Raw genomic sequence first — 26444 nt, forward strand, 5'->3', positions numbered from 1 at the left:
CTTCAGAATTCTGTTTCCTTCACATACTAAATTAGCTACAACAGAGTTTCAAAATCATGTCTTCATTATTTTATGTTGAAATGTCTGTGGGAAAATTACCATTCTGCTAATTGATTTTTTTCTTAATTCATAATAAGCCCTGATACAATTGAAACATATCTGAAAAGACTGGAAATCTATTTTATTTATCTTAAAATCTGTAAAGGGAGTCTTATGAAAATTAATAAGGCTTCCTTGAGTAGGAAACAAAAGTTTTAAAAATGAAGTAATGATAAACATTAAGCTCTTTAAATATGTAAGAGGGATATAGAATTAGAAAGCAACCTGGGGGGGATCAATTGGAAGGATCGATGACAATGATAGTAAATGCATTTGAGGATATTTGGCAGATTAATCCTTCAGTTTTATGCCTTCAGAGACTGGAGGCCAGTAGCATGTCTAAATCTAGGCTTATATTACCATCTACTTTTTATCAACACTGTGAAGGGTGAAATTAAGAAAAAAAAACTATCATTATATGAAGCACTTGTTTAATTTAAAGATAATTTTACATTTAATATTTTTCCTTCTATTTCAAACATTATTACTTTAATTACTTCGAGGAAGTAGTTGATTCTATCAATAAGTTAAGGAAACCTAAGTAAGAGTTTTCAGTTGACCCTCAACTGTTCTGAGTTCACCGAAGGTGAAATGTCAATCTGCTAGGGATAAACTGCAGGAAGCTCTCTTGAGGCTTGTGAGTGGGCAGAGAAGTGGCAGATTAGCTTACATGTGGGTAAGGTAATGCAGTTATGGGAAAAAATGAAGGTTAAATAAGCCAGGGTGCATTCATAGGATGGCAGGCTCCTACTTGTCAGTTCCAATCTTGAAAAGGAATCTTGGAGTAACCGGTAACTGTTCCCTAAAAAAAATTAGTTCAAGAAGTTACTATACCCACAAAGGTCAACATTCTGCTGGTCAGTGTCTGGAAAGAGATTGGTATCCAAACAGAAGACAGGCTACTTCCTTAGTACAACATTACGGTCCTCCAGACTTAATGAAATATAATTCTGGTTGCTCCTTCTTTTTAAAAAGTTGCTGCTGCTATTTAAGATGAGAAAACATTTGTAATGAACCAGCAAGTAGTGAGGCTACTTGTGAAAGACTAAAAACTTAGGGCTCTTCTGTTAGGAAGGATAATGGTTGAGTGAGGCTATGCTCAGAATCCATCAAACCATGACATCATAACAGGTTTGGATAGGATATATGCAAACCTGTTTACCAAACCCAAGAGTATCGAAACTGAGTATCCTTGAAACATTACAGAGGTAAAAAATAGGGAAAGGGAATTATTATACAATGACTTATGGAATAAGTTACCCCAGAAGTTGTAAAGAAATAGCACATTTTAAATAGTAAAGTAATTCAGGTCGGGGCACCTGGGTCACTCAGTCAGTTAAGCGTCCAACTTCGGCTCAGGTCATGATCTCACAGTTTGTGAGTTAGAGCCCTCCGACAGGCTCTGTGCTGACAGCTCAGAGCCTGGAGCCTGTTTCAAAATCTGTGACTCCCTCTCTCTGCCCCTCCCCTGCTCATGCTCTGTCTCTGTCTCTCAAAAAATAAATAAATGTTAAAAAATGGTTTAAGTAATTCAGGTCAATTTGTGCACTGTAAACCCATTGTTAACAAGTAGAAGGTTAGAGAAGCCGAGGACACACCACTCCTTTCTACAGAGGTGACTCTCACCAGAAATAGAATTGTGAGGCCAAATAGATTATGAGTATGGTATTCTTTAGGGTTTTAGTTTAAAAATGTATTAAAAATAAAAAAAATGTATTAAAAGGGTTAGTATTGAAGATGGTAATACATTTATGGATTACAAAGCTCCTTGTTCTTGTTCTACTTTTGACTTCACATTTGTTTATATTAAAACACCATCCTGTCAAATTCACAGACTTAGAAATTCAGGCACAGTGCTTATGGAGGTCATATGGTATAGTGGTTCAGGTTATAGACTTAGAAACTTCATTGAGGTCTACTGCTTATTAACTGTATGATCTTGAGCAAGCTTTTTTTTTTAAGTTTATTTATTTACTTTTGAGAGAGAGAGAAAATGCAAGTAGGGGAGGGGCAGAGAAAGAGTGAGAGAGAGAATCCCAATCAGGCCCCACACTGTCAGTGCAATCCCAACCTGGGGTTCAAACCCACGAACCATGAGGTCATGACCTGAGCCTGAAGGTTAACCGGTGGAGCGCCCCAGGCACCCTGAGCAAGTTTTTAATTTCTTGGAGGCATACTATTCATTTGTAAAATGGCTTCATAATACCTACCCTATAGGATTGTTTGAAGAATCATTGATATGTAAGATATGCAAGTCACTTAACAAAGTGCATGGCACCTAGTAAATACTAAATAAATGGCAGTTCTTAGTATTACTGTGGGCTTTGAAGCTATGTGTATTACCCTGTATTCAAAAGCTTGTAACAGATGTGATGGATAAGGTGTGCCTACGTTTTCCTAATATGATTTTTTAAAGTTTTTTGACCATTTTGAATATAAATAGCTTTTTGGAAATGTAAATGATACAGTAAAGCATCTAAGTGTGATAAATTTAATTATATGGATGGATTCAAATTGCATATGGCTTAAAATAATGTCTTCATGAAGAACTACTGCTTTCTTCCCCCACCATCCCATTTTGCAAAAACAGTTTTGTTCAAATTCTCACAAAAATCTTTGACATCATTGTTTCTGTAAGCTTGAGAACCAATTTGGAGTCACCTAACAGTTTTCTGGAACACACTATATTCATGTTCATCTAAGTTGTTAGGTAGAGAGCGATATAACACTAATAGGTGCATCACTGTCATCTTGATCTCAAGCCACAAATATCCATTTGCATAGCACTAGGTAAATTGATTATCCAATTCATTCTAAATGTATTTTTTATCTTCTCTAGGTATTTACTGCTTTGCAATTTTAAGTGATCTTTCAAAGTCTTTTTTACAATGATATAATAAGATTAATATTGTGAAGTCACACCCCCTAAATAATCCTTAGGTCTATGTTACATTTCATTGTCTTTAATCCCCCACCCCAATTCTCTAAATGTGCCTCTGTAATCACCTAAAACTCATATTTTTTAAGTTTATTTTATTTTGAGAGAGAGCATGTGTGCGCACACACACACAAGTGGGGGAGAGGCGGAAAGAGAGGGAAAGAATCCCAAGCAGGCTCCGTGCTGTTAGCACACAACCCGACATGGGGCTCAAACCCAAGACCTGTGAGACCATGACCTGAGCCAAAATCAAGAGTCAAACACTTAACCAACTGAACCACCCAGGCACCCCTCACCTAAAACTTATATTAATTGAGGTCCCATACTGAGTTCTTCAAAGAGCACTTTAATATTAAAAATAAAATAATTTAGATAAGGCACTTATAATTAAAGAATTTGTAAGGACTTGAATATAAGATAGTTTCCTTTTTCTGAGATATAAGTGGAGTGGGGAGGCATGCCTTATATTTAGGAAGATAGGAATATATATTTTCTTCAGTTACATCCAATCATATAACTTTGAAAGCATTCATATTTCTTATTTTTATTCATTCCCTATATGTGCTAACTGCTGGGATGATCCAAACATATATGGGGCAATATTTTTGGTGTTATAAGAATTTTCAGACCTTGGGAAATATTTAATTCAAGAAAAAATATTGAACACCTATTATTTACAAAGCATTTGCAGAAAAATGTGAGTTGCAGCCCCTGTCCTCAATAGCTTACAAGCTATTCAAAAGAGGATAAAACAAATAAGCAATTCTTACCTGAGAAAATAAAGAAACTACAAGCTGCTTTGGGGTTCAAATATTGGAGAAGCCATATTCAGTTGAGAAATATTAGAAAAAAACTTTAGGAAGTCAGTCATATTTAAGATGAAGTGTAAAAGATGTGTAAGATAGGCACTCAGAGTAGAATAGTGAGAAAGGGGACCAGAGCCTAATGAGGATGGTGAAATGACATGAGCAAAAGGCCTGGTAGAAGAAAAGCAAGAAAGGATATTCAAGAACAATGAGCAGTCCATTTAGATGTAATGTAGAATGTATGGAAACAATGACAGAACAAGGCTGGGCTGTGAATGAGATTAAGCCAGATTATAAAAGCTTTGTAGGCTATTCTCAAAAAGTTTATTTTTAGCCTGTAATCAATAAATAGAGATTTACTAACTAATGACTGGATTATACGGTCAGGTGTGTATTTTAGTTATCTTCCTAAATTGATTTTAAAACTTGTGACTGCACATAGAGCTTGGAGTTAAGGCCACTGGCTGCCTGAGGAACCCACAAATAGTATACTACATGAGGGGCAAGTTTTTCACTAACACCACAAGGGTCTCTGGCCCAATGAATGGAGTTTGATAGTAATTCTAGCTACAAGTAAAATTTACAAAAACCATTTAAAAAGATAAATTAACTGTGAGGAGACCAGAGTCATCTGGGAGAGAAAAGAATAGAATGAGAAAATTTTTAGAGATTTATCAGAGGAATTGAAGACCATTTGGATATTGGGTTCCAAAGCATCAAAGAATTGACACTGATTAGATATATAGCTATACCACTTAGTTATACAGTTTTGGTGCAGTAATCAACAAATTAGATCATGTTGATATTGAACATAATTTGTGAGGGGCTTACAGACATGGTTCACGAGGCTGTTCACATAAGGAGAAAAAAGAGGTGAAGAGAGGAAGTCTACGGGGATTAAAACATACGCAATAAATCATCACACGGAAAAACACACTTTTCGCCTACAGGTAAAAAATTCAAATTAAAATAACAGTAAGGGGGTGCCTGGGTAGTTCAGTTCATTAAGCGTCTTGGCCCTTGATTTTGGCTCAGCTCATGATCTCACGGTTCATGAATTCAAGCCCTGCATCAGGCTCTGTTCTGGCAATGTAGAGAGTGCTGTCTCACTCTCTCTCTCTCTTTAAAATTTGTTTAATGTTTATTTTTGAGAAAGAGGCAGAGCATGAGTGGGGGAGGGTCAAAGTCTCTCTTTCAAAGTAAATAAATTTTTAAAAACTTTAAAAATTAATTAACAGTAAGCTAGAAACATACAGCTATTAGAATGTCTAAGCACAAAGTGAGGTGTTGGGATTGCTGTAGAGAAACAGATAACAGTTTGATGGTGGTTCTGTTGCATGACAATTCACAAAACACGAAACAATGTTAAGTGAAAGAATTAGACCACAAGAGAGTATATAAACACTGATTATATCTATAATGCATGTATGTTGACACATATTGGAAAAGAATTTGAAGGAATATAAGTAGTTTAATGTTCATTTGCATTTTCTTTCTGGAACAGTTATTTAAGTGCATTGTAATTTGAAAAGAATGAAATGAAAAATGATTCCTCATCATACCCCTAAAACACATACACATATACACATATATGCAAATAGATTGTGGTAAAATATGTTCAGTGTTTGAGATGTTGCAACATTATCTATAAATCAGGGATGTAATTGAAGTTGTAGTTGCTTTCATTATCTTCCATAAGTCTGATGAGGCATTTCTTGATCACCGTTTATTATAGTAATGAGAAATCTTTTCATCATAAATCCTGACAATCTGCATTTTATATCTTTCCTCAGTATATATTCTTTGCCCCTACTAAATAAATACACAAAGTGTAAAGCTTGCTATTGCTTAGTTTCTCTACCTTCCTCTCAATACTCAGTAGCTCATATCTTAACCTTTACCTGTCAGTTGATAGTTTTTCTCCCCTCCACCAGATTGGCACACACAACTAAGTTTCAGTTTTATATGTAGCTAACATGGAATGAATTGAATGCCTATTATATGTCACCCATTGTTCCCTGGTACTCTACAGAGTTTTTATCTTATCTTGATAGTAAGCATGTGAGGTCTGAAATATTATACCTATTCTTGCTTGACAAAAACTAGGCATCAGTTCAGTAGGCCATTCTCTTCAGGGCCTAGGACATTGCTCTTTCTTTACTGCCATGGTGCTTTCAAGTGTCTAGTTCCCAACAAAAAGAAGGCATGCTGTGTGTTATGGCTCATAATGTAGTTTTTAACATATACAATACATTTTTAGTAAGAAGCATATTTTTAAAAATTTTTTAATGTTTATTTTTGAGAAAGAGACAGAACATGAACAGGGGAAGGGCAAGAGAGATGGAGACACAGAATCTAAAGCAGACTCCAGCTCTGAACTGTCAGCACAGAGCCTGACATGGGGCCTGAACTCATGAACCATGAGATCATGACCTGAGCCAAAGTCAGACACTTAACTAACTGAGCCACCCAGACCTCCATAGAAAGCAGCATATTTTTAAGAGAGATCTTTTTTCAAAAAAAAAAAAAGGTATGCTGTTTTTCCTCATTTAATGTATACTACTGATATAAAATTATTATAATGGTATATAGAAGACTTGATACAAAGCAATGCAAAATTATATGAGCAATTTAAATAGAATCCAATCATGAAGCAAAATTATCTACTTTAATGATTTCAATTAAATAAAACTTATGAGCTGATAAAAATTTTGAAGTTTTATTTTATTTAAATTGGTGTGTGATGTTGTCACGGTGACTAATTACAACAGGAAATTAACATACCATTTCATAATACAACACATAGGGCAAACAAAGAAACTTTTGAAGTAAAATGTGGGAAATCATAAATAACAAGCTATAAGAACTAAATGGAAGCATCAAGGAGTGATTAGTACAATAAAGTATATAAACTATGAGAATGTTTTCCACTTCATCATATATTATTATGGCTGCATAGGGATGATTGCAATGCTAGCTTCATGTTACTACTGAAATGTTACTGAGATTGGAAATGTACACAATATGATAACTGATATTTTAAGGTGGGGTTTTAAGGTGGGGGAAGGAAGGGCTACATGTATGAATCATGTAGAAAAATGAATTGAAAAACTGTCTTGTTTGACAAAAGAAAAGGAAGAGTCTGGGAGGAAAGGTAAATATTGTAGGAATAGCAAATGTGAATATAATATAATGAGATTCATATATGTAAACCATTAACTGATGATAAAGAGTAATCTAAACAGAGTACCATTCCAGGAAAGGGAGTATCTGTGTACCCAGCATGGATCTTTGCCCTGCCCTACTTCTAAGCATCTAACATATTCTCATAGTCATTTCTTCTGTATTGTGATTTTTTTCAAGTGAAGCACTTTTAGATGTCCCATGTGGTTTAAAACAAATCAGAAATTCATGTCCCAAATGTTTCGTTAGTCAGAATAATTAAGTTGATCAGTTCTGGGAGCAGCGGAAGCAAAATAATGGGGTCATTGAAGCAGTCAGGCTCTAATGGGAACTTGAATTCATTCAGATATCAAATCTAGTAGTTGTTCTACACCTGTATGCACAGACCCATGGAGCAAATTCACATTAAAGGTTTAGTGGAACATTTTCAATGTTGTGGTCCAAAGGGACTTGCTACTGTTTCACAAGAAAACACTGAATATTTTTTGACAATATGTCTTTTTGTGTGTGTGATGTGTTAACTAAGCTCTGTATGTGTATGTTGGCACCCTATCCCTACGTAGGGAGGGGAAAAAAGAGAGATATGCATAACTGGGAATGGTTTTCTTACTATTTAAAGATAAAATAAAAATGTGCTCCAGCATATGCTACCTGGAGGCAATAATACAATATGAGGGAACTCACTAGATTGGGGGAAGGTGGAGTTTTATCAAACAACCTATGCAACCTAGTATAAATGAGGATCATTTCACCCTTTCCCTTCATAAAACAAAATAGTATCAAGCATGATTTTGGTTATTTAAGGAGAAAGCAGCAATTAGGCATTCTGTATAGTAATGCAGTGTTTCATTTCTGTTATGTCACTATATGACTGTAGTAGCAAACTGACTGTTTTTATTCTTTTATAAGATATCTAAGGAGAGTTGACAGACCCAAAATTTTTTAAAGGTCTAAAGAATGGAAAGATGAATTTAACTGTGTCCTGTAGTGACCATTGAACTAACAGATCTTCAATAGAACTCTCTCATTGGAGACTGCAAAACACACAGGAAAAATAAAAGATTTGCAGTATATCCTGAACTATGAAAGACAGATATGACCAGCCATCTTTATGAAAAAAAAATAATCAAAACTGAATTAACTTACCTAAAGAATAGTTTTAATACACAAACACAGTTATTTGTAAATATTATGCTCTAATATTTTTACTTTGTGGATAAACAAAAGAACATTCTTATTTGTATATTTATTCTAATATATTCTAGGCACCAAGGAAAACAGATGCAAATGACAATTCCTGTGTTTCTAGAGCTCATGGTAAAGTGGAGGAGACAGCACAAGAACAGTCACAGTATAAAGCTCAAGCTGAATTAGTAGGAGTTTCTGGGGAAAGGAAAGGAAAAAGGAAGAGAAATATGTTTCAAGAAAGGGAGAAGCATTTATGGAGGCAATGGGAGAGCATGATATATCCAAGGAAGAGACACAAGTTCAGCATTACTAAAGCATAGGTAAAGCTGGTAAAATGAATTCTCGTGAAAGACCTTGGGTACTAAGGCGTTTGATTTTTTTTTATTGCTTGGGTGATAAGGAGACATTTCCAGCTTCTTTTCAAGAATCTCCTAACAACATGAAAGGTTGATGGGGTGGTGATAAAGGTAGAAGTAGGAGAGATTCAAAAGGGGTCTATTATAAGAGCCTACACAATGGAAGAATGCCAGACCTAGAACAGTGGCAGTGGAGATGATGATGATGAAGAAATTGATCCAAGAATGCTTCAAGGAGTGAGAAAGAACTTATTGAGCAGTTGGATTTGAGGGTGAAAAAAAGGAAGAAGTCCAAGGTGATGGTTTGGGGTATTTCAGCTTTTTGTTTTCATTTTTATGACTTGGTGTATGATGGCTCTATTGGTTTGCCAGGCTTTCTGTAACAAAGTACCACAAACTAAGTGTCTTAAACAACAGAAATTTAATGTCTCATAGTTTAGAAGGATATAAATCCAAGATCAAGGTATCGGTAGGGCCATGCTCCCTCTGAAGGTGCTAGGGAAGGACCTTTTCCAGGTCTCTCTCTCAGCTTCCAGTGGTTTGCTGGCAATATTTGGCATACTTTGGCTTGTAAAAATATTGCTCTCAACTCTGCCTTCATCTTTATATGGCATCCAACATTTATGAGGGTCTATTTTTAAATTTATCCTTTTTATTTTTTAATTTTTTATTTTTAAAATTTTTTAAAATATGAAATGTATTGTCAGATTGGTTTCCATACAACACCCAGTGCTCATCCCAACAGGTGCCCTGCTCAATGCCCATCACTCACTTTCTGCTCCCTCCCACTCCCCATCATCCCTCAGTTTATTCTCAGTTTTTAACAGTCTCTTATGGTTTGGCTCTCTCCCTCTCTAACTTTTTTCTCCTTCCCCTCCCTCCCACTCCCCATCAACCCTCAGTTTATTCTGTCATTAAGAGTCTGTTATGGTTTGGCTCTCTCCCTCTCTAACATTTTTTTTCCTTCCCCTCCCCCATGGTCTTCTGTTAAGTTTCTGAGAATCCACATAAGAGTGAAACCATATGGTATCTGTCTTTCTCTGTATGACTTATTTCACTTAGCATAACACTCTCCAGTTCCATCCACGTTGCTACAAAAGGCCATATTTCATTCTTTCTCATTGCCAAGTAGTATTCCATTGTATATATAAACCACAACTTCTTTATCCATTCATCAGTTGATGGACATTTAGGCTCTTTCTATAATTTGGCTATTGTTGAAAGTGCTGCTATAAACATTGGGGTACAAGTGCCCCTATGCATCAGCACTCCTGTATCCCTTGGGTGAATTCCTAGTAGTGCTATTGCTGGGTCATAGGGTAGATCTATTTTTATTTTTTGAGGAACCTCCACACTGGTTTTCAGAGCAGCTGTACCAGTTTGCATTCCCACCAACAGTGCAAGAGGGTTCCCGTTTCTCCACATCCTCGCCAGGGTCTATAGTCTCCTGATTTGTTCATTTTAGCCACTCTGACCGGTGTGAGGTGGTATCTCAGTGTGGTTTTTGATTTGTATTTCCCTGATGAGGAGTGATGTTGAGGATCTGTTCATTTGCCTGATGGCCATCTGGACGTCTTCTTTAGACAAGTGTCTATTCATGTCTTCTGCCCATTTCTTCACTGGATTATTTCTTTTTCGAGTGTTGAGTTTGGTGAGTTACTTATAGATTTTGGATACTAGCCCTTTATCTGATGTCATTGCAAATATATTTTCCCATTCCGTCGGTTGCCTTTTAGTTTTGTTGATTGTTTCCTTGGCAGTGCAGAAGCTTTTTATCTTCATGAGGTCCCAACAGTTCATTTTTGCTTTTAATTTCCTTGCCTTTGGAGATGTGTCAAGTAGGAAATTGCTACAGCTGAGGTCAGAGAGGTTTTTTCCTGCTTTCTTCTCTAGGGTTTTGATAGTTTCCTGTCTTACATTCAGGTCCTTTATTCATTTGGAGTTTATCTTTGTGAACAGTGTAAGAAAGTGGTCTAGTTTCATTCTTCTGCCTGTTGCTGTCCAGTTCTCCCAACACCATTTGTTAAAGAGACTGTCTTTTTTCCATTGGATATTCTTTCCTGCACTGTCAAAGATTAGTTGGCCATACTTTTGTGGGTGCAATTATGGAGTCTCTATGTTATTCCATTGGTCTATGTGTCTGTTTTTGTGCCAATACCATGCTGTCTTGATGATGACAGCTTTGGAGTAGAGGCTAAAGTCTGGGATTGTGATGCCTCCTGCTTTGGTCTTCTTCAAAATTACTTTGGCTATTCGGGGTCTTTTGTGGTTCCATACAAATTTTAGGATTGCTTGTTCTAGCTTCGGGAAGAATGCTGGTGCAATTTTGATTGGGATTGCATTGAATGTGTAGTAGATTTGGGTAGTATTGACATCTTAACAATATTTATTCTTCCAATCTATGAGCATGAAATGTTTTTCCATTTCTTTATATCTTCTTCAATTTCCTTCATAAGTTTTCTATAGTTTTCAGCATACATATCTTTTACATCTTTGGTTAGGTTTATTCCTAGGTATTTTATGCTTCTGGGTGCAATTGTGAATGGGATTCTTTATTTGTCTTCCTGCTGCGTCATTATTAGTGTATAAGAATGCAATTGATTTCTGTACATTGATTTTGTATCCTGTGACTTCGCTGAATTTATGTATTAGTTCTAGCAGACTTTCGGTGGAGTCTGTCGGATTTTCCATCTATAATATCATGACATCTGCAAAAAGTGAAAGCTTAACTTCATCTTTGCCCATTTTGATGCCTTTGATTTCCTTTTGTTGTCTGATTGCTGATGAACTTCCAACATTATGTTAAACAACAGCAGTGAGAGTGGACATCCCTGTCGTGTTCCTGATCTCAGGGGGAAAGCTCTCAGCTTTTCCCCATTGAGGATATTATCTGTGGGCTTTTCATAAATAGCTTTTATGATGTTTATGTATGTTCCTTCCATCCTGCCTTTCCTGAGGGTTTTTATTAAGAAAGGGTGCTGAATTTTGTCAAATGCTTTTTCTGCATCGATTGACAGGAACATATGGTTCTTTTCTTTTGTTAATGTGATGCATCACATTGATTGATTTACAAATATTTAACCTGCCCTGCAGCCCAGGAATGAATCACAATACAGAAGAAATGACTATGAGAATATTATAATAATTATATATAATATATATAATTATATAATTATTATATTAATAATTATTATATATTATCCTGACAGAAACACTTTTGTAAGCAATACATACAAAGTCTGCATTTGTATTGAAATTATGATATGTATGGTTATTGTATTTTATAACTAGTGCTCAGAATAAGATAAAATACAGCCTCTCAGAATGATGTTGTAATGTGGTTAGTCAAAAGAGAGTCTTCTAAGGAAATTTTTCCCATCAAGTTGTTGTCCATTTTTATGTGGTCAACACTGGGGATTTCAGTGCTGCCAAATGTCATTTTATGTACTACTTCACAATCTAACCATATATATTATCCTTTTCCCTCAGTTCCCCTAAAAAACACAAAGCTATCTCCAGAACCAATTTCAAATTTTCACAATTAAACCCTTAGTAAAAGAAAGTATTGAAAAGATAAAGTAGAATTTGTTCAGAGACTATTTATTGGCTCACACAAATATGTGTATATAGGAAAAAATTGTATATTTATGTCTATAAGTACTCAATAAAAGTTTTGTTCAGAGAAAGAACCAATGGATATATATTGAATGGCTATTTAGTATTGAGAAGACTAATAAAGAGAAGAGATACATTTTCTGCTATCATGGAGCTATCATCTTGGAAAAGTAGTACATGGTAGTGAAAAGTGTGAAACTGGCTAAAATTAAAAGCTGAATAGTGTGATGCAAGCTGAATTTGTGCTATCAGAATCTAGAGGAAAGAAAGATTAATGAAATACAGAGAGGTCGGGGATGTGGATTGGAATTGAGCTTTGAAAGATGCGTAGACTTTAATTGAGAGGAGGGAGAAGGCAGAGGTGGGCACATAAAAATCTGGAATATGTATAGTTGTCTTCATGAAACAATTATAAAGCCAACCAAACTAGATTTAAGGTAAGTAGGAGAAAAGAGGGGAAAATCTGATTGAATATAGTTGGGTTTATGTAAAACAAAAACAGAAAGTGTGTCATCCATAAATTTCCCCTTTTCTTAGCTTCACAAATTTTAGAGCCAAATTTATTGTGCATGTATTCTTTTTTTTTTTAATTGAAGTATAGTTGACACACAAGGTTACATTAGTTTCAGGTGTACAACATATATTCTAATCTCCCTGACCTACTTCCTTCAGAGTACATCTGTTCATTTTTATCTTCATGTGCTTTTGCAGTGAATTTTAATCTATGAGCCCCCCAAAGTCTTTTTGGAAGTTAACTGGTTACAATTTTAGTGTTGTCATCTTTTTGTTTCACCACTTCAAATTTGAATTGAGCCAAGGTAGTCTTGTTCTAAAGTCACTGTAGCTTTTTAAGTTGGTGAGTAACGTCTCTTTGGGAAGACTAGTCTGAAAGTTGGGTTAGAGGATGAGTTGAATGGAAGAAAGTCTAGGTATAGTGATTAGCCTAGCCAGTACCTGGTTTCTCAAATTTTAATAGTGGTAAAATTAGTTTATCTGCAGATTCATTTTAATGGGAATCTAATTTTTTGGTTCTTTGGTAATTGAAATAAAACTATGTTTAAGATATTGTTACCTAGGGGCACCTGGGTGGCTCAGTCAGTTAAGCATCTGACTTCAGCTCAGGTCATGATGTCACAGATCATGGGTTCAAGCCCCACATCAGGCTCTCTGCTATCAGCAGAGCCTGCTTCTAGTCCTCTGTCCCCCTGTCTCTCTGCCCTTACCCCTTTCACACTCTTTCTCTCAAAATAAATAAATAAACATTAAAAAATATATTGTTACTCAAATATCAACAAGTATAATAATAGGCATAAACTGCTTTAACAATTTTAATAAAACTATAAAACAGATAAAAATAAAATTAACATTAATATGTCTACTGACTTTAGATTTTATAGTAGAAAGATTTAGATTAAATACAGTTATATTTTTGACCTTACTGATACTAATGCAGATTATCTGTTGTATAAGGAGACTGTACATAATTGTATTAATACTTTAAGGCTTTTCATCTTACTCAGGATATCAGACACCACATTGAATGAAAACTCTGACATTGAGCAGTTCTCAAATTCCAGCTTTAATAGGGTGTCAATTTGGTAATTTTGTAAAGTTTCCTTGCTTACATGAAGATAAAGCCAGGATGGAAATTTTTATAATATGGATATCTAATCCATTTATTGCTAGAATCAGGAATAGAAAAAAATCATTCAGTGCACATTTGCCCCTCTATTTACAGCTAATAAACAGTTGCAAGTTGCTCTACAAAGACCATATTCTCATTCTACCTCTGCTTACATCACATTAAGAAGATGGCACTGACTTCTTTGTCACAGGTCTTTATATGTCCAGCTTACCAATGCCATGGTGTGAAATAGTATCATACTCTGGGATGACTCAACTCTGAAATATTTTCTTCATATAATCGTAAAATTTTTGTTAGTTCAGTACACATGATGTTGCTTGGTTCTCATGTAATACAAAAACAAACAAAAGTATACATCCATGAGCAATACACCACTTATAAGGTAATAATACAGAATATGTTTATGTCAACATTTTTTGCATAAAAAGGAATGTACAAAACTTTAAATATACCTTGCTTTAAGAAATAATGGCCGGGGCGCCTGGGTGGCGCAGTCGGTTAAGCGTCCGACTTCAGCCAGGTCACGATCTCGCGGTCCGTGAGTTCGAGCCCCGCGTCAGGCTCTGGGCTGATGGCTCAGAGCCTGGAGCCTGTTTCCGATTCTGTGTCTCCCTCTCTCTCTGCCCCTCCCCCGTTCATGCTCTGTCTCTCTCTGTCCCAAAAATAAGTAAACGTTGGAAAAAAAAAAAAAAAGAAATAATGGCCTAGTGAGCTTTATTGACTATTTTTTAAATGAAGTTGACCCCAATATTAGGAATTACATCATGTAATTAATTTATGTCTTTGTTATATTGAACTCTATTTTAGAGCAGAAACTTATTCAGGACACCTTAAGAAATAATGGGTTTCACTTCTTTCTGTGTGTCTGTTCATTCTTTTCTATTTCTCTGTCAACCTGTTTATTTTCCTGTTGAGTAGTACCTTCCATCACAAAGTATGTCACATGGTACTAGCCAGCCTATGAATCAGCTACCATTGTGGGGGGCTAGTGCCCATCATTGTCCACTCAGTGGCCTATTTTTTAAAAAAAGGCCTACTCAGTTCTCCTTCCCTAAGTAAAAAATTATGAGCAGGACAGTTCCAGCTAGAAGTCGTGTTAAGCATGTAAAATACAATGATCTGAGGAAACGGTTTTTGCTTTATGAAAATATTACCTCTTTCACATTCAAGGGAAATGAAAGTATAAATTATACTCATTGTCTCCCCTTACTCTGCAGCCTTCTGCAATATGGCCTCTGCTCCCCCTATTATACTGAAATTGTTCTCAGTAATGTCTTCATGTTTCTGATATAAAGCTGATAAGTTTTCAACTTTTAAGTCATCTTTCTACAGCATTGGATATTGCTTATTGCATTTTTCAAAATATTTACTCCTTTAGATTCTATAACGTGCTCTAATATTTCATTCTGTACCTCTCTGAATACTTGCTGTCTGTTTTCTTCATGGACTTAAATATTTCTTCATCTCTTAAATATTAGTATTTTACAGGAAGTGATCATTAGCCCACTGCTCTTCTCACTCTATATACTTTCCAGAGTGGCAGCTTCAATTACCTTCTATATGATAAGTCTTCCAAGTCTTCATACTCTTTCTAGATCTCTCCTGTGAAATTTAGCCTTGTAATATTTAACTGCCTACATCTCCAACTTTAAAAATCATGAACTGAACTCATCATATTCTCCTTGAGTGCAACTCCTCCTATATGCCCTATCTTAGTTGATGGGACCACCATTTTCCAAATGTATAAACTAGAAATTTTAGAATTATCTTGAACTCTTTTTCCTCCATATTCAATTAATCCCTAATTCTGGTCTCATCACCTTTAAGCCCCTCTACTACATGATTACCAAAATTAACTCTCTTTTAACAATTTCACCCCCTATTGTACAAGTAATATCCAAGCGTCCTAATATGGCACATAAGACCATCCATGATCTGGATATTACTTCTCTGTCCTCAGAGCCCGTAGCCTTCTGCTTTTAATCAGCACTGATTTGCTTGTAGTCACACACATTTTTTTCTCATCTTTTCTCTCCCATTACTTACAGTGTTTCCTTTTACTGGAATATACTTTTCATCCAGGCTAATTAATCCTCATCCTTTAAGAATCAATTAGGATATTACTTTGTCTATAAAGACTCTCAGAGATGCTTTCCCTGAGGCATGGCTAAGTGTTCTATTTCTGTGTTCCTGAAGAGTATAACCCTAATCATAGTATGCGCTGTAATGCTATTATAATTATGTTTACATGCTACCCCTCATATAAGTGAAAATACCTTGAGAAAAATGGCTGAGACTTTTCATTTTTATATCAGGGGATGTAATATAATCTAGGTTCTAAAATTGACTCACTGAAAACTATGCAGCAGACTACAGAAGAAGCCCTAACACATCTCATCAGACTAACTTTTACATGAAGAGGCCACAATCACTACATACCTGCCTTTAAATAAGAGACTGAATCATTTATCTATGGCACTATGTGAGGCACATAGTCAGTATTCAAGAAAGGATTATTGAAATACATTTCACACCACTTTTTTGGGAAGAGGGAAATTTACTTGACACGGGAATAGACCCTGGTTATAATGGCAAGGCCCCTGTTTCCAGTGAATAGGAAACCAAGTTAAAGGTCATTGAAATACCGCTAGAAAAAAAAAATGAGTGATCAATTTTGCTAGATACATAATTCAAGCCAGACTAAAATCTCTAGAAATCATCTCTTTCTACCCTAGGGGACAAATCTGTCTAGACAACTGGAATCCTAAAGCAGAGAAGTAATAGAAAACAGCCTGGCAACATTTCTCTACCCACTGGATGACAATAAGAAAAATAAATTGTTATAAAAGATTTCATTGCTTCCCAAGGGCATAAAAATATCCCAGCCTATTATGTCTTATAAAATCAATAAAAATTCTAAAGCCTGATAAATTCTGATTTACTACCTGACCTTTATTAAGTCTTTGTTATTATAGGCTAATCTGAAAAAGTCTTTCATAAACATCTGTTTGATTCTTTTTTTTTTTAATTTTTTTTTCAACGTTTATTTATTTTTGGGACAGAGAGAGACAGAGCATGAACGGGGGAGGGGCAGAGAGAGAGGGAGACACAGAATTGGAAACAGGCTCCAGGCTCTGAGCCATCAGCCCAGAGCCTGACGCGGGGCTCGAACTCACGGACCACGGACCACGAGATCGTGACCTGGCTGAAGTCGGACGTTTAACCGACTGCGCCACCCAGGCGCCCCAACATCTGTTTGATTCTTATCTCATTGTCCCCAAAGTGACTAAAACATGTCATCATCTCCATAATGACACTGCCTAGACTTTAAAAAATATAAGATCTCGATCCTGAAACCTTTCTAATGTGACTTTTGTAATATCAAATATAAATTTGGTCTGTATCAGGTTCCATTTTTGTCCTTTTACATTATTGCCTCATTTAGTCCTTGTAACTATTTTTTTCTAGTTCTTTATCTATCTTTATTTTGTAATTTAAATTTTAGTTATCATACAGTGCAATTTTAGTTTCAGGAGTAAAATTCAGTGATTTATCACTTGCATACAACACCCAGTGCTCATCCCAATAAGTGCCCTACTTAGCACCCATCACCCATCTAGATCATCTCCCACCCACCTCCCTCTGTCAACCCACAGTTTTTTCTCTATCATTAAGAGTCTCTTGTGGTTTGTTTCTCACTCTTCTCTCCCCCCCCCTTCCCATATGGTCATCTGTTTTGTTTCTTAAATTCCACATATGAGTGACATCATATGGTATTTGTCTTTCTCTGATTGATTTAGTTCACTTAGAATTATACATTCTAGCTCCATCCACATCATTGCAAATGGCAAGATTTCATTCTTTTTGATGGCTGAGTAATATTCCAATGTGTGTGTGTATACACACACACACACACACACACACGCATACACACCACATCTTCTTTATCCATTCATCAGTCAGTAACTATTCTTTTAGCTAGTCTTTAAATATTATTTTCATGTTCACAAAGGGGAAAATAAGTTTAGGAAAACACAGCTATTAAGTGACAGAACAAGGATTGAACTCATCTCTGTAATGGAAAGGTGTAGATAACCATTAGAGATAGAAACCACTTTCCGTTTGAGGACTGTTGACTGATGCTTGTGTGTGTGTATATGTGTGTTTCATGTCTATCAAAAGATTAATGTGGGACAAATACTAAATTATCCCATTTAATTCTGTTAATACTCTATAATCTAGGTAGTATTATTATCATCATTTTGCAGCTGAGGAAACTGATGTTTAGAAAAATTCATTTTGCAAATACATAAGTGTGATGATGGCCCATTTTATTAGAAAAACTGTGTCTAGTAATATACATTAATCAGTTCAAAGACTACATATACCAGTTAGCTTAAGTTTATTCTATCATTACATCTTGCATCAGTACAAATGAGTATGCTTTGTGCCAAGACTCCCCGTCTACCCCCACACATTAACCTGGAAGAATAACCCAGCATGCATGTCTTGTTGAAAATGGGTCAGTATTGTTTACCATCAAAGGACAGACTTATTTTAATTTTTCATTTATAGGCCACATTGCTACAAAACAATTTTTAATTCCACTTGATTTTGCCTTTGAAGTAAAACTCCATAGATGCTGTCATGACGTACCTCATTATCTTTCTGAATTTTTACTCGTCTTTTTGGAGAAAGACAATGTTTACTTCTTAAGACTAGAACTTTTAGGGGCTCCTGGGTGGCTCAGTCGGCTAGGCATCCGACTTCAGCTCAGGTCATGATCTCACGGTTCATGGTTTGAGGCTGTATCAGGCTCTGTGCTGATAGCTCAGAACCTGGAGACTGCTTCAGATTCTGTGTCTCCCTCTCTCTCTGCCCCTCCTCTACTTGCACTCTGTCTCTCTCTCTCTCAAAATTAAATAAACATTTAAAAAAAGGACTAGAACTTTTAGAATTTTGAGTCTAAAATTCATGAAATACTTTTATAAATAACAATAGTATATAAAGACAAATGCATTTGTGCTCTAAAACCAGCAGACTTGTAAGCCATTACTTTCTGATGAGGGAACATTTTAGGGCCCTTATTTAAGCAGGAAAATGGCACCTGATTTCTGTCTCCCCCTCCCCCTCCCACCCCATTATAGTGTACTTAGTGATGGCAAATCAACAATGAAATTAATTCAGATTATTGAATCCTAGATTGCTTTTTTTTTTTAATTTTTTTAACGGTTATTTATTTTTGAGACAGAGAGAGACAGAGCATGAACGGAGGAAGGTCACAGAGAGGGAGACACAGAATCTGAAACAGGCTCCAGGCTCTGAGCTGTCAGCACAGAGCCCGACGCGGGGCTCAAACTCACAAACCGCAAGATCATGACCTGAGCCGAAGTCAGCCACTTAACTGACTGAGCCACCCAGGCGCCCCCTAGATTGCTTTTTAAATTGAGAACAGCATGTGCTTTTGATCCGAAGCCTGAAAATTTTGAACCCTACATAGGTTGTGTCCCTTATTTGCCAATCTAATCATGATCAATGCCAAAAATTCCAAATTTATATGGAAAATATTTAAAAAAAGAAAAAATCATGATCCAACCAAAGATAACCACTGTTTTTATTGGTATATATTCTTCTAAACTTCTAAAATTGTCTTTTTTTTTCAAAAATAAGAATAATATATGCTCTTATAATTGCCTTTTCCACTTTTTTAAAATGTTTATTTATCTTTGAGAGAGAGAGAGAATGAGCAGGGGAGGGGCAGAGAGAGAGAGGGAGACACAGAATCTGAAGCAGGCTCCAGGCTCCGAGCTGTCAGCACAGAGCCCGATGGCCTGATGTGGGGCTTGAACTCATGAACCACTAGATCACGACCCTGAGCTGAAGTCGGATGTTTAACTGACTGAGCCACCCAGGCACCCAACCTTTTCCACTTTATAATGTGAACCTCTTCTGTCAAGTACTTATAGATCTATATGATAATTTACAATGGCTGGAGTGTATGTGTGTGCAGTGTATCCTTATGTATGTGGGTTCCATCCTTTATCTAATTTCATGATGAACAAATGGGCTATTTATGCTTTTCACTAGTTTAAACCATGTTGCAAAGAACACGGATATACAGCTATCCCTATTTATACATTTGTCTGATAACGGAAGGACTTTCTTTATTCCAGTAGACTTAAAAATCAGGAAAGATTCTTTGAGAATTCTTACATGAGAATTAAGTTGCTAATTAGTAGCCATTTTTACTTATCTATACGTTCTACCTTGACTCAGGTTGTGCATAGATTGTCTTAGAAACTAAAATTACAAAGGAGCTTCTGTCAGTTACAGATATGACATTAATAAACTGTGTTTTAATTCTGTCCTAATTGCTCATATTTAAAACAACTGCTGACTGGCTTCTACCTTAAGGGGCAGTTTGTAATTTGAAATAATGGCACTAGCATCTGCTAAAGTGTCTGTGATGTTAACCATACAGGTTGCCTTTCTCCATACAACTGATTAAGTAATTAAGCATACGCTAATGTGGGAAACACAACTAATGGGAAGCACCTGTTTATAGGCCCACAAATTGAAGATTAATATCTTCTCTTCCCAAGGTCATAACCAGTGGCATATTTCTATAATCTGATCCCTTGTGGAATAGAGGCATCATGCAAGAGGAAGCCTGCCATTCCTGCCTTATACAGAAGCCAGTGAGCTAATATAACCTCAGAGTACCTAGGCCTACTGAAGTTGTGGAGTTGGGCTGACTACTCTAAAACTTCCATCATCAGCAAGAAGTAGGTAGTGGCAGAGCCAACAGATAGGTTGTACACGTTAAAGTAGTCTTAGAGTGATTCAGAAACAAAAGCAGATGACAAGTAAGTATATTCTAGGTCAGCATATTAGCAACAGAGCTCAGGCAGATAAAAAATAACCAACACAGAAGATGACAGAATATTGTCCATCATATAATCAATGTTAGAGAAGTGACTGATGCCTAATAATCTTAGTCATAAGGATCTATGTCACACATGGAGTAGAAAGTCACAGAGATGACAGATGGTAGGAATAAATTGACCCTGTATTGCATTGTCATTTAAAAGCTAGTTTATTTGCACCAACCCAAATGGTTTCTCAAGCTCTCATCCTTGCCAAATACTCTTGGCCGAAGTCACTGCAATCTGTGTATGCCTTAATCAGCTCTTCTTCCACTCTTGATAGTGCTATCTGCACTTCAATAACAAAACTTAACCAGATGATTCCAGAGAGCCCCATTTCTGCTGTGTGATTTTTTTTCCTGGTTTTTGTATTGTTTTCTTTTGTTTTGTTTTGTTTTATTTTTTCTTTTTTTTCCAATATATGAAATTTATTGCCAAATTGGTTTCCATACAACACCCAGTGCTCATCCCAAAAGGTGCCCTCCTCAATACCCATCACCCACCCTCCTCTCCCTCCCACCCCCCATCAACCCTCAGTTTGTTCTCAGTTTTTAAGAGTCTCTTATGCTTTGGCTCTCTTCCACTCTAACCTCTTTTTTTTTTCCTTCCCCTCCCCCATGGGTTTCTGTTAAGTTTCTTAGGATCCACATAAGAGTGAAACCATATGGTATCTGTCTTTCTCTGTATGGCTTATTTCACTTAGCATCACACTCTCCAGTTCCATCCACGTTGCTACAAAGGGCCATATTTCATTCTTTCTCATTGCCACATAGTACTCCATTGTGTATATAAACCACAATTTCTTTATGTTTTGTTTTGTTTTAAACAGAACTGCTGTCTTTGTAAACCATTCAGGATTATTTTTTGATATTAAAATTAAAATCACATGTTTATGGAAAAAGCTATCACACAAATCTGGCTAATTTAGTGTATGTCCTTTTATTGTTTTCCTCCTTTTCCTCAAAAAAATATTAAATATGTATAGACATTCTGATTCTTCCTTTATACATCCATTGCTTCTCATGGCCTCCAAACAGGAAAAATTTGGTAAATAGTCAACAATATAAGGAGCTAGAACTCATTTTTTTATACTCAAAAATTAACAGCTCTCATTCTATTTCTTTTTGTTAAGATTCCGCCTATATTTTAAGGCCTAATTGGGATGAAGTTTTCTCTGGCCCCCAACTCCTGCACTCAAAGGATTATGACTTTGCTCTGCTCTGAACCGCCATCATACTTAAAACTGTAATAGATGCTATAAGAGACACATAGTTTTATGCTATAGTTGATTGTACATTTATCATTTCCTCCTAATAACTTATATAGGTGTTTATTATGGTACCTTGCAGATAGTTTATGCAGTAAAAATTTATGGGTGGATGGAAGGAAGGGAAGAAGAAAGGGAAGGAGGGAGGCAGGGAGAAAGTGTTTCCTTTCCTTTCTTTATATTAATGGCAAATGATATTCTCTGTGCATTGAGCAGTATAGAAGAAGGTGAACCGAAGGGTCAGTGTCTGATTCATTACTAAAGATTGGATGGTTATTTAATCAACAGATAGCTTTTGATAAATTGCTATGTGTAATCCACTGTGAAAGATACCTGAGAAGTTCTGTTATAGTTTGTGTGGTTTCTATTGGTATGTTATTCAATGTAAGTTTCACATATATGACTTACTTGGGAATTGTTCCAAATATTTTTATAATACTTCATATTTTTATTTGTTGCCTTTTCTCATATTTTCCAGATATGCAGTCATCATTATCAGACTTTCAACCTCACAGAGAGAAAATTTGTCTTAAAGCCCAATTGCATTTCCTAGTAAAGAAACAAATATAATGCATGGCTAATGTACAAAAACAAGGACATTTAAAAAAAAACCTATTCACTAGGTTTGACATTGAGTCCAAAGATAATCAATAGCAATGACTATGACATTTGAAATACTGAACAATATACTGATTTTTCTTCTGAGCTACATTTTTGCAAAATCCTTTGAGATACTCAAGTTATCAATTATGTAAATGCTAGTCATTTAAAATCCCAAGAGGTTGGTTATACATTATGAAAATATCATTTTTATGATAGATAAAGGTAAGTATTGCATATTTTCTACATTTGTAGCTTAATATGGATTAATTTTTTAATGCCTTGAAATAATATTGTACTCTGTGGTTTTACTTTTATCACATATTTTAATCTTTCTAAAGTTGCTATGATTGAGTTTGTTTGATAATGTACCTTTATTTTACTATAAGACTTGATAGTTTGCAAAATATGAGGTTCATAATAGAGATATAGAATAGAGTTACTACCTGGCAGGGAGGATAAGAAGAAAGTGAAATATAGAAAAGTGATTTAATCTCACTACTACAGTTTTCTAAAATATAATTTGTTTATCCCCTAGCACAGCAGAATTTCATGCTGATAACAAGCTACTGAATTAATAAATCCATTGCAACTATCAAGACTTTTCCTTTAATAACATAATGAATGCTGAGCCTTAAGAAAAGGAAACATATTCTTTGCACAGATGTTACCTCTTGCAGATCTATCCCTAAACATAGGAAAAATACCAACACCATATTATGAGCAATATCAATATGAAAATAATTTGTGCATATCAATTAGAATACTGTATTTTCCACACAAAAATTCATTTCCTGGAACACATTTCCTTATTTTCCAATTGGAAAGACATTTAGGGTCTATTTTGCTATCATTACATGTGCTTAACTCCAATTACATTTAATGGGAGTTGTGTGTCTATAGTCACAGTAGCCTCTGAACTACTTTAACATTATTGCTTTCCATTACCATTCTCATTAAAATAGCTTTTCATCTCTTCTCCCAACATGAACTATCACAGTAATCTGGGTTTCTGTTTTCTTTGCATGGATTTATTTCATGTGATGAAAGATATAGATTACACAACATGATCTGATTCTAGTTTTAAGAACATTATGATGTCATTGAGATTAGAATAGGGCTAGAACTATTTAATTCTTAAGTAGAGGTAATTGAATGGCTTCTAAACATCCATTTTAGCACAGTGACTGATGTATACAATTTTGTTGGAATAAAGTAAGTTGAGAGAGCAGCTGATCACAGTCCGGAGGTGAGGCTGAACTCTGAGGTGGTACATTATAACTGACATGCAAAATCTGGTAGAAAGATTAGAGAGGGCAGTGGCCCACCTGGAGATAGTATCCCATACCTCTGACATGCACTGTGGGTATGGAGACAATGCTCCAAAAGGAGCAACTCCATATGTGCAAGCATTTGACTCACTGTTTAACAGTCCTGTGGCAGAGTAAAGAGATCAGTAAAGAGATTGGGGGAGATGTACAGAAACATGTGAAGATGGTTCACACAGGCCTGAAGTTGGAGTGAGTTCTCTTGGTTACAGCCTCTCAGTGTCAGCAGACAGCAGGCAATAAGCTTTCTGATTTGTTGGCATGCATCTCAGAGCAGATCCAAGAAGTGGTAACCTTCTGGGAGAAAAACCAAGGCAGCAAGTTGTTCAACCACCTGTTAGCTGTCAGCGAAAGTATCCAGGCCCTGGGTTGGGTGGCTGTGGCACCCAAGCCTGGTCCCTATGTGAAACAAATGAATGATGCTGCCATGTTTTATACAAACTGAGTCCTCAAGGAATACAAAGATGTCAATAAGAAGCATGTGGACTGGGTCAAAGCTTACTTGAGTATATGGACAGAGCTACTGGCTTACATTAAGGAGTTCCATACCACTGGACTGGTCTGGAGCAAAACAGGGCCTGTGGCAAAATAACTGAGCGGATTGCCATCTGGACCTTCTGCTGAATCAGGTCCTCCTCCTCCCCCACCAAGCCCACCTCCCCCACCAGTCCCCACCAGTTCTGGCTCAGATGAGTCTGCTTCCCACTCAGCACTGTTTGTACAGATTAACCAGGGGGAAAGCATCACACATGCCCTGATACATGTATCTGATAACATGAAGACTCACAAGAACCCTGCCCTCAAGGCTCAGAGTGGTCCAGTACGAAGTGGCCCCAAGCCATTCTCTGCACCTAAACCAGGAGTCAGCCCATCCCCCAAACCAACCACAAAGAAGGAGCCAGCTATACTTGAACTGCAGGGCAAGAACTGGAGAGTGGAAAATCAGGAGAATGTTTCCAACCTGGTGATTGATGACACAGAGCTGAAACAGGTGGCTTACATATTCAAGTGTGTCAATACAACAGTGCAAATCAAGGGCAAAAGTAACTCCATTACAGTAGATAACTGTAAGAAACTCGGTCTGGTGTTCGATGAAGTGGTGGGCATTGTGGAGATAATCAATATTACAGCAAAGTTCAGGTAATGGGTAAAGTGCCAGCCATTTCCATCAACAAAACAGATGGCTGTCGTGTTTACCTGAGCAAGAATTCCCTGGATTGCGAAATAGTCAGTGCCAAATCTTCTGATATGAATGCCCTCATTCCTACAGAAGGCAGTGACTTTAATGAATTCCCAGTCCCTGAGCAGTTCAAGACCCTATGGAATGGGCAGAAGTTGGTCACCACAGAGACAGAAATTGCTGGATAAGAGAAGTGCCACTGGGTTCTTTGCCCCCTCCCTCACACCTTGGGATAAATCTGTATCAAGACAGTTCTTTTCTAGATTTCCTCTACCTTTCTGCTCTTAAACTGCTTCTTCGCTCTGAGAAGCACAGCTACCTGTCTTCACTGAAATATACCTCAGGCTGAGATTTGGGTAGGAAAGCAGGTCAGTTGATCTTTTGCAGGATGGTACAGCTTTTCCATGTCACCTCAACAACACCACCAGCCCATTCTTAAGGAACTGCACACCAGGACTGGTGTGTTTTAGCTTTCAGCCTTTGGGAGTTATTTGACCAACAAACAGTCTTTTGGGAAGAATAAAGCAGTCCCCAGGAATTAAAAGATCAGAATGTTCACATAAGTTCATCTTCTTCTAACAGTGCAATGAAGGTAGCAGAGGCTGGTGTGATTCTAGCTGGTTCTTCTAACCAAACTAATTTTTCACTGTTGACAGGTGATGCAGGAGTCGCACTGGACCAAAGGCTAAAGCTTGGCTATCTAGCATTCCAAGCAAAATTGATTCCTGTAGGCATTCCTTTTATTCTGCATTCCATCCTGGGTCTGCCTGAACCTGAGAGAGTAGGTTCTCCTGTATCAGCTGCTGGGAAGAGCCCTGCACCCAGGCCAGTTAAAGGAGTCTTAGACCCTTTCTTTCACTGGGATCCCTGCCCAGCACCTTCCTACAGAGATGACTTAAACAAAAACAAAAATAAAACCAAAAAAAGGAAAACACACCATTTCAAGGAATCTGGAATTCCTTCTTCCATGCTATATGCCTTCCCTCCATCTTCACGGCCTCCTTTGCCCTGTCATGCCCAACTGCTTTTGGTTTCTGTCCAGGCACCTGAACAAAGGACTAAAATCTCCAGTACAGCCTGGTTTTAGGTCTTGTGTAAGAATCTTGCACAGCATTGCTAACGTAAATTACAGTTTTTCTTTCTAGGACACTAACCAAAATATGCAACTTTTTTGGTGAGAAGAGAGATTATCCTGTGACTTTTACCCATTTCCTGAGGCCTGTGGAAATAAACATTTATGTACTTAAAGTTATACAGAAAATAGAGTAAAATTAATACCAAAAAATAAATTAATTAATTAATTAAATAAGTTG

General features: G+C 36.6%; 1 protein-coding gene, 1 non-coding gene and 1 pseudogene across 2 annotated transcripts in view; all 3 read left to right on the forward strand.

Annotated features, from left to right (window-relative positions):
• The window catches only part of DIAPH2 (diaphanous related formin 2), a 1004420-nt gene that overhangs the window by 959156 nt on the left and 18820 nt on the right, over nt 1–26444 (forward strand). The window contains exon 27 of the mRNA XM_047076289.1: nt 22502–22848. Coding sequence (XP_046932245.1) covers nt 22502–22593 — 92 coding nt within the window. The 3' untranslated portion in view covers nt 22594–22848. The remainder of the gene's footprint in view (nt 1–22501; nt 22849–26444) is intronic.
• Nucleotides 4275–4418, forward strand: LOC124509716 (small nucleolar RNA SNORA62/SNORA6 family). The gene has a single exon (XR_006961494.1). It is a non-coding gene; the product is annotated as a small nucleolar RNA SNORA62/SNORA6 family (small nucleolar RNA).
• Nucleotides 23032–26392, forward strand: LOC124509287 (adenylyl cyclase-associated protein 1-like; annotated as a pseudogene).

Source organism: Lynx rufus, unplaced genomic scaffold (assembly GCF_022079265.1).
Source record: "Lynx rufus isolate CCGP_SWC_20201006 ecotype Redwood Valley unplaced genomic scaffold, mLynRuf1.p SCAF_14, whole genome shotgun sequence".
In the NCBI taxonomy this organism is placed as follows: Eukaryota; Metazoa; Chordata; class Mammalia; order Carnivora; family Felidae; genus Lynx; species Lynx rufus.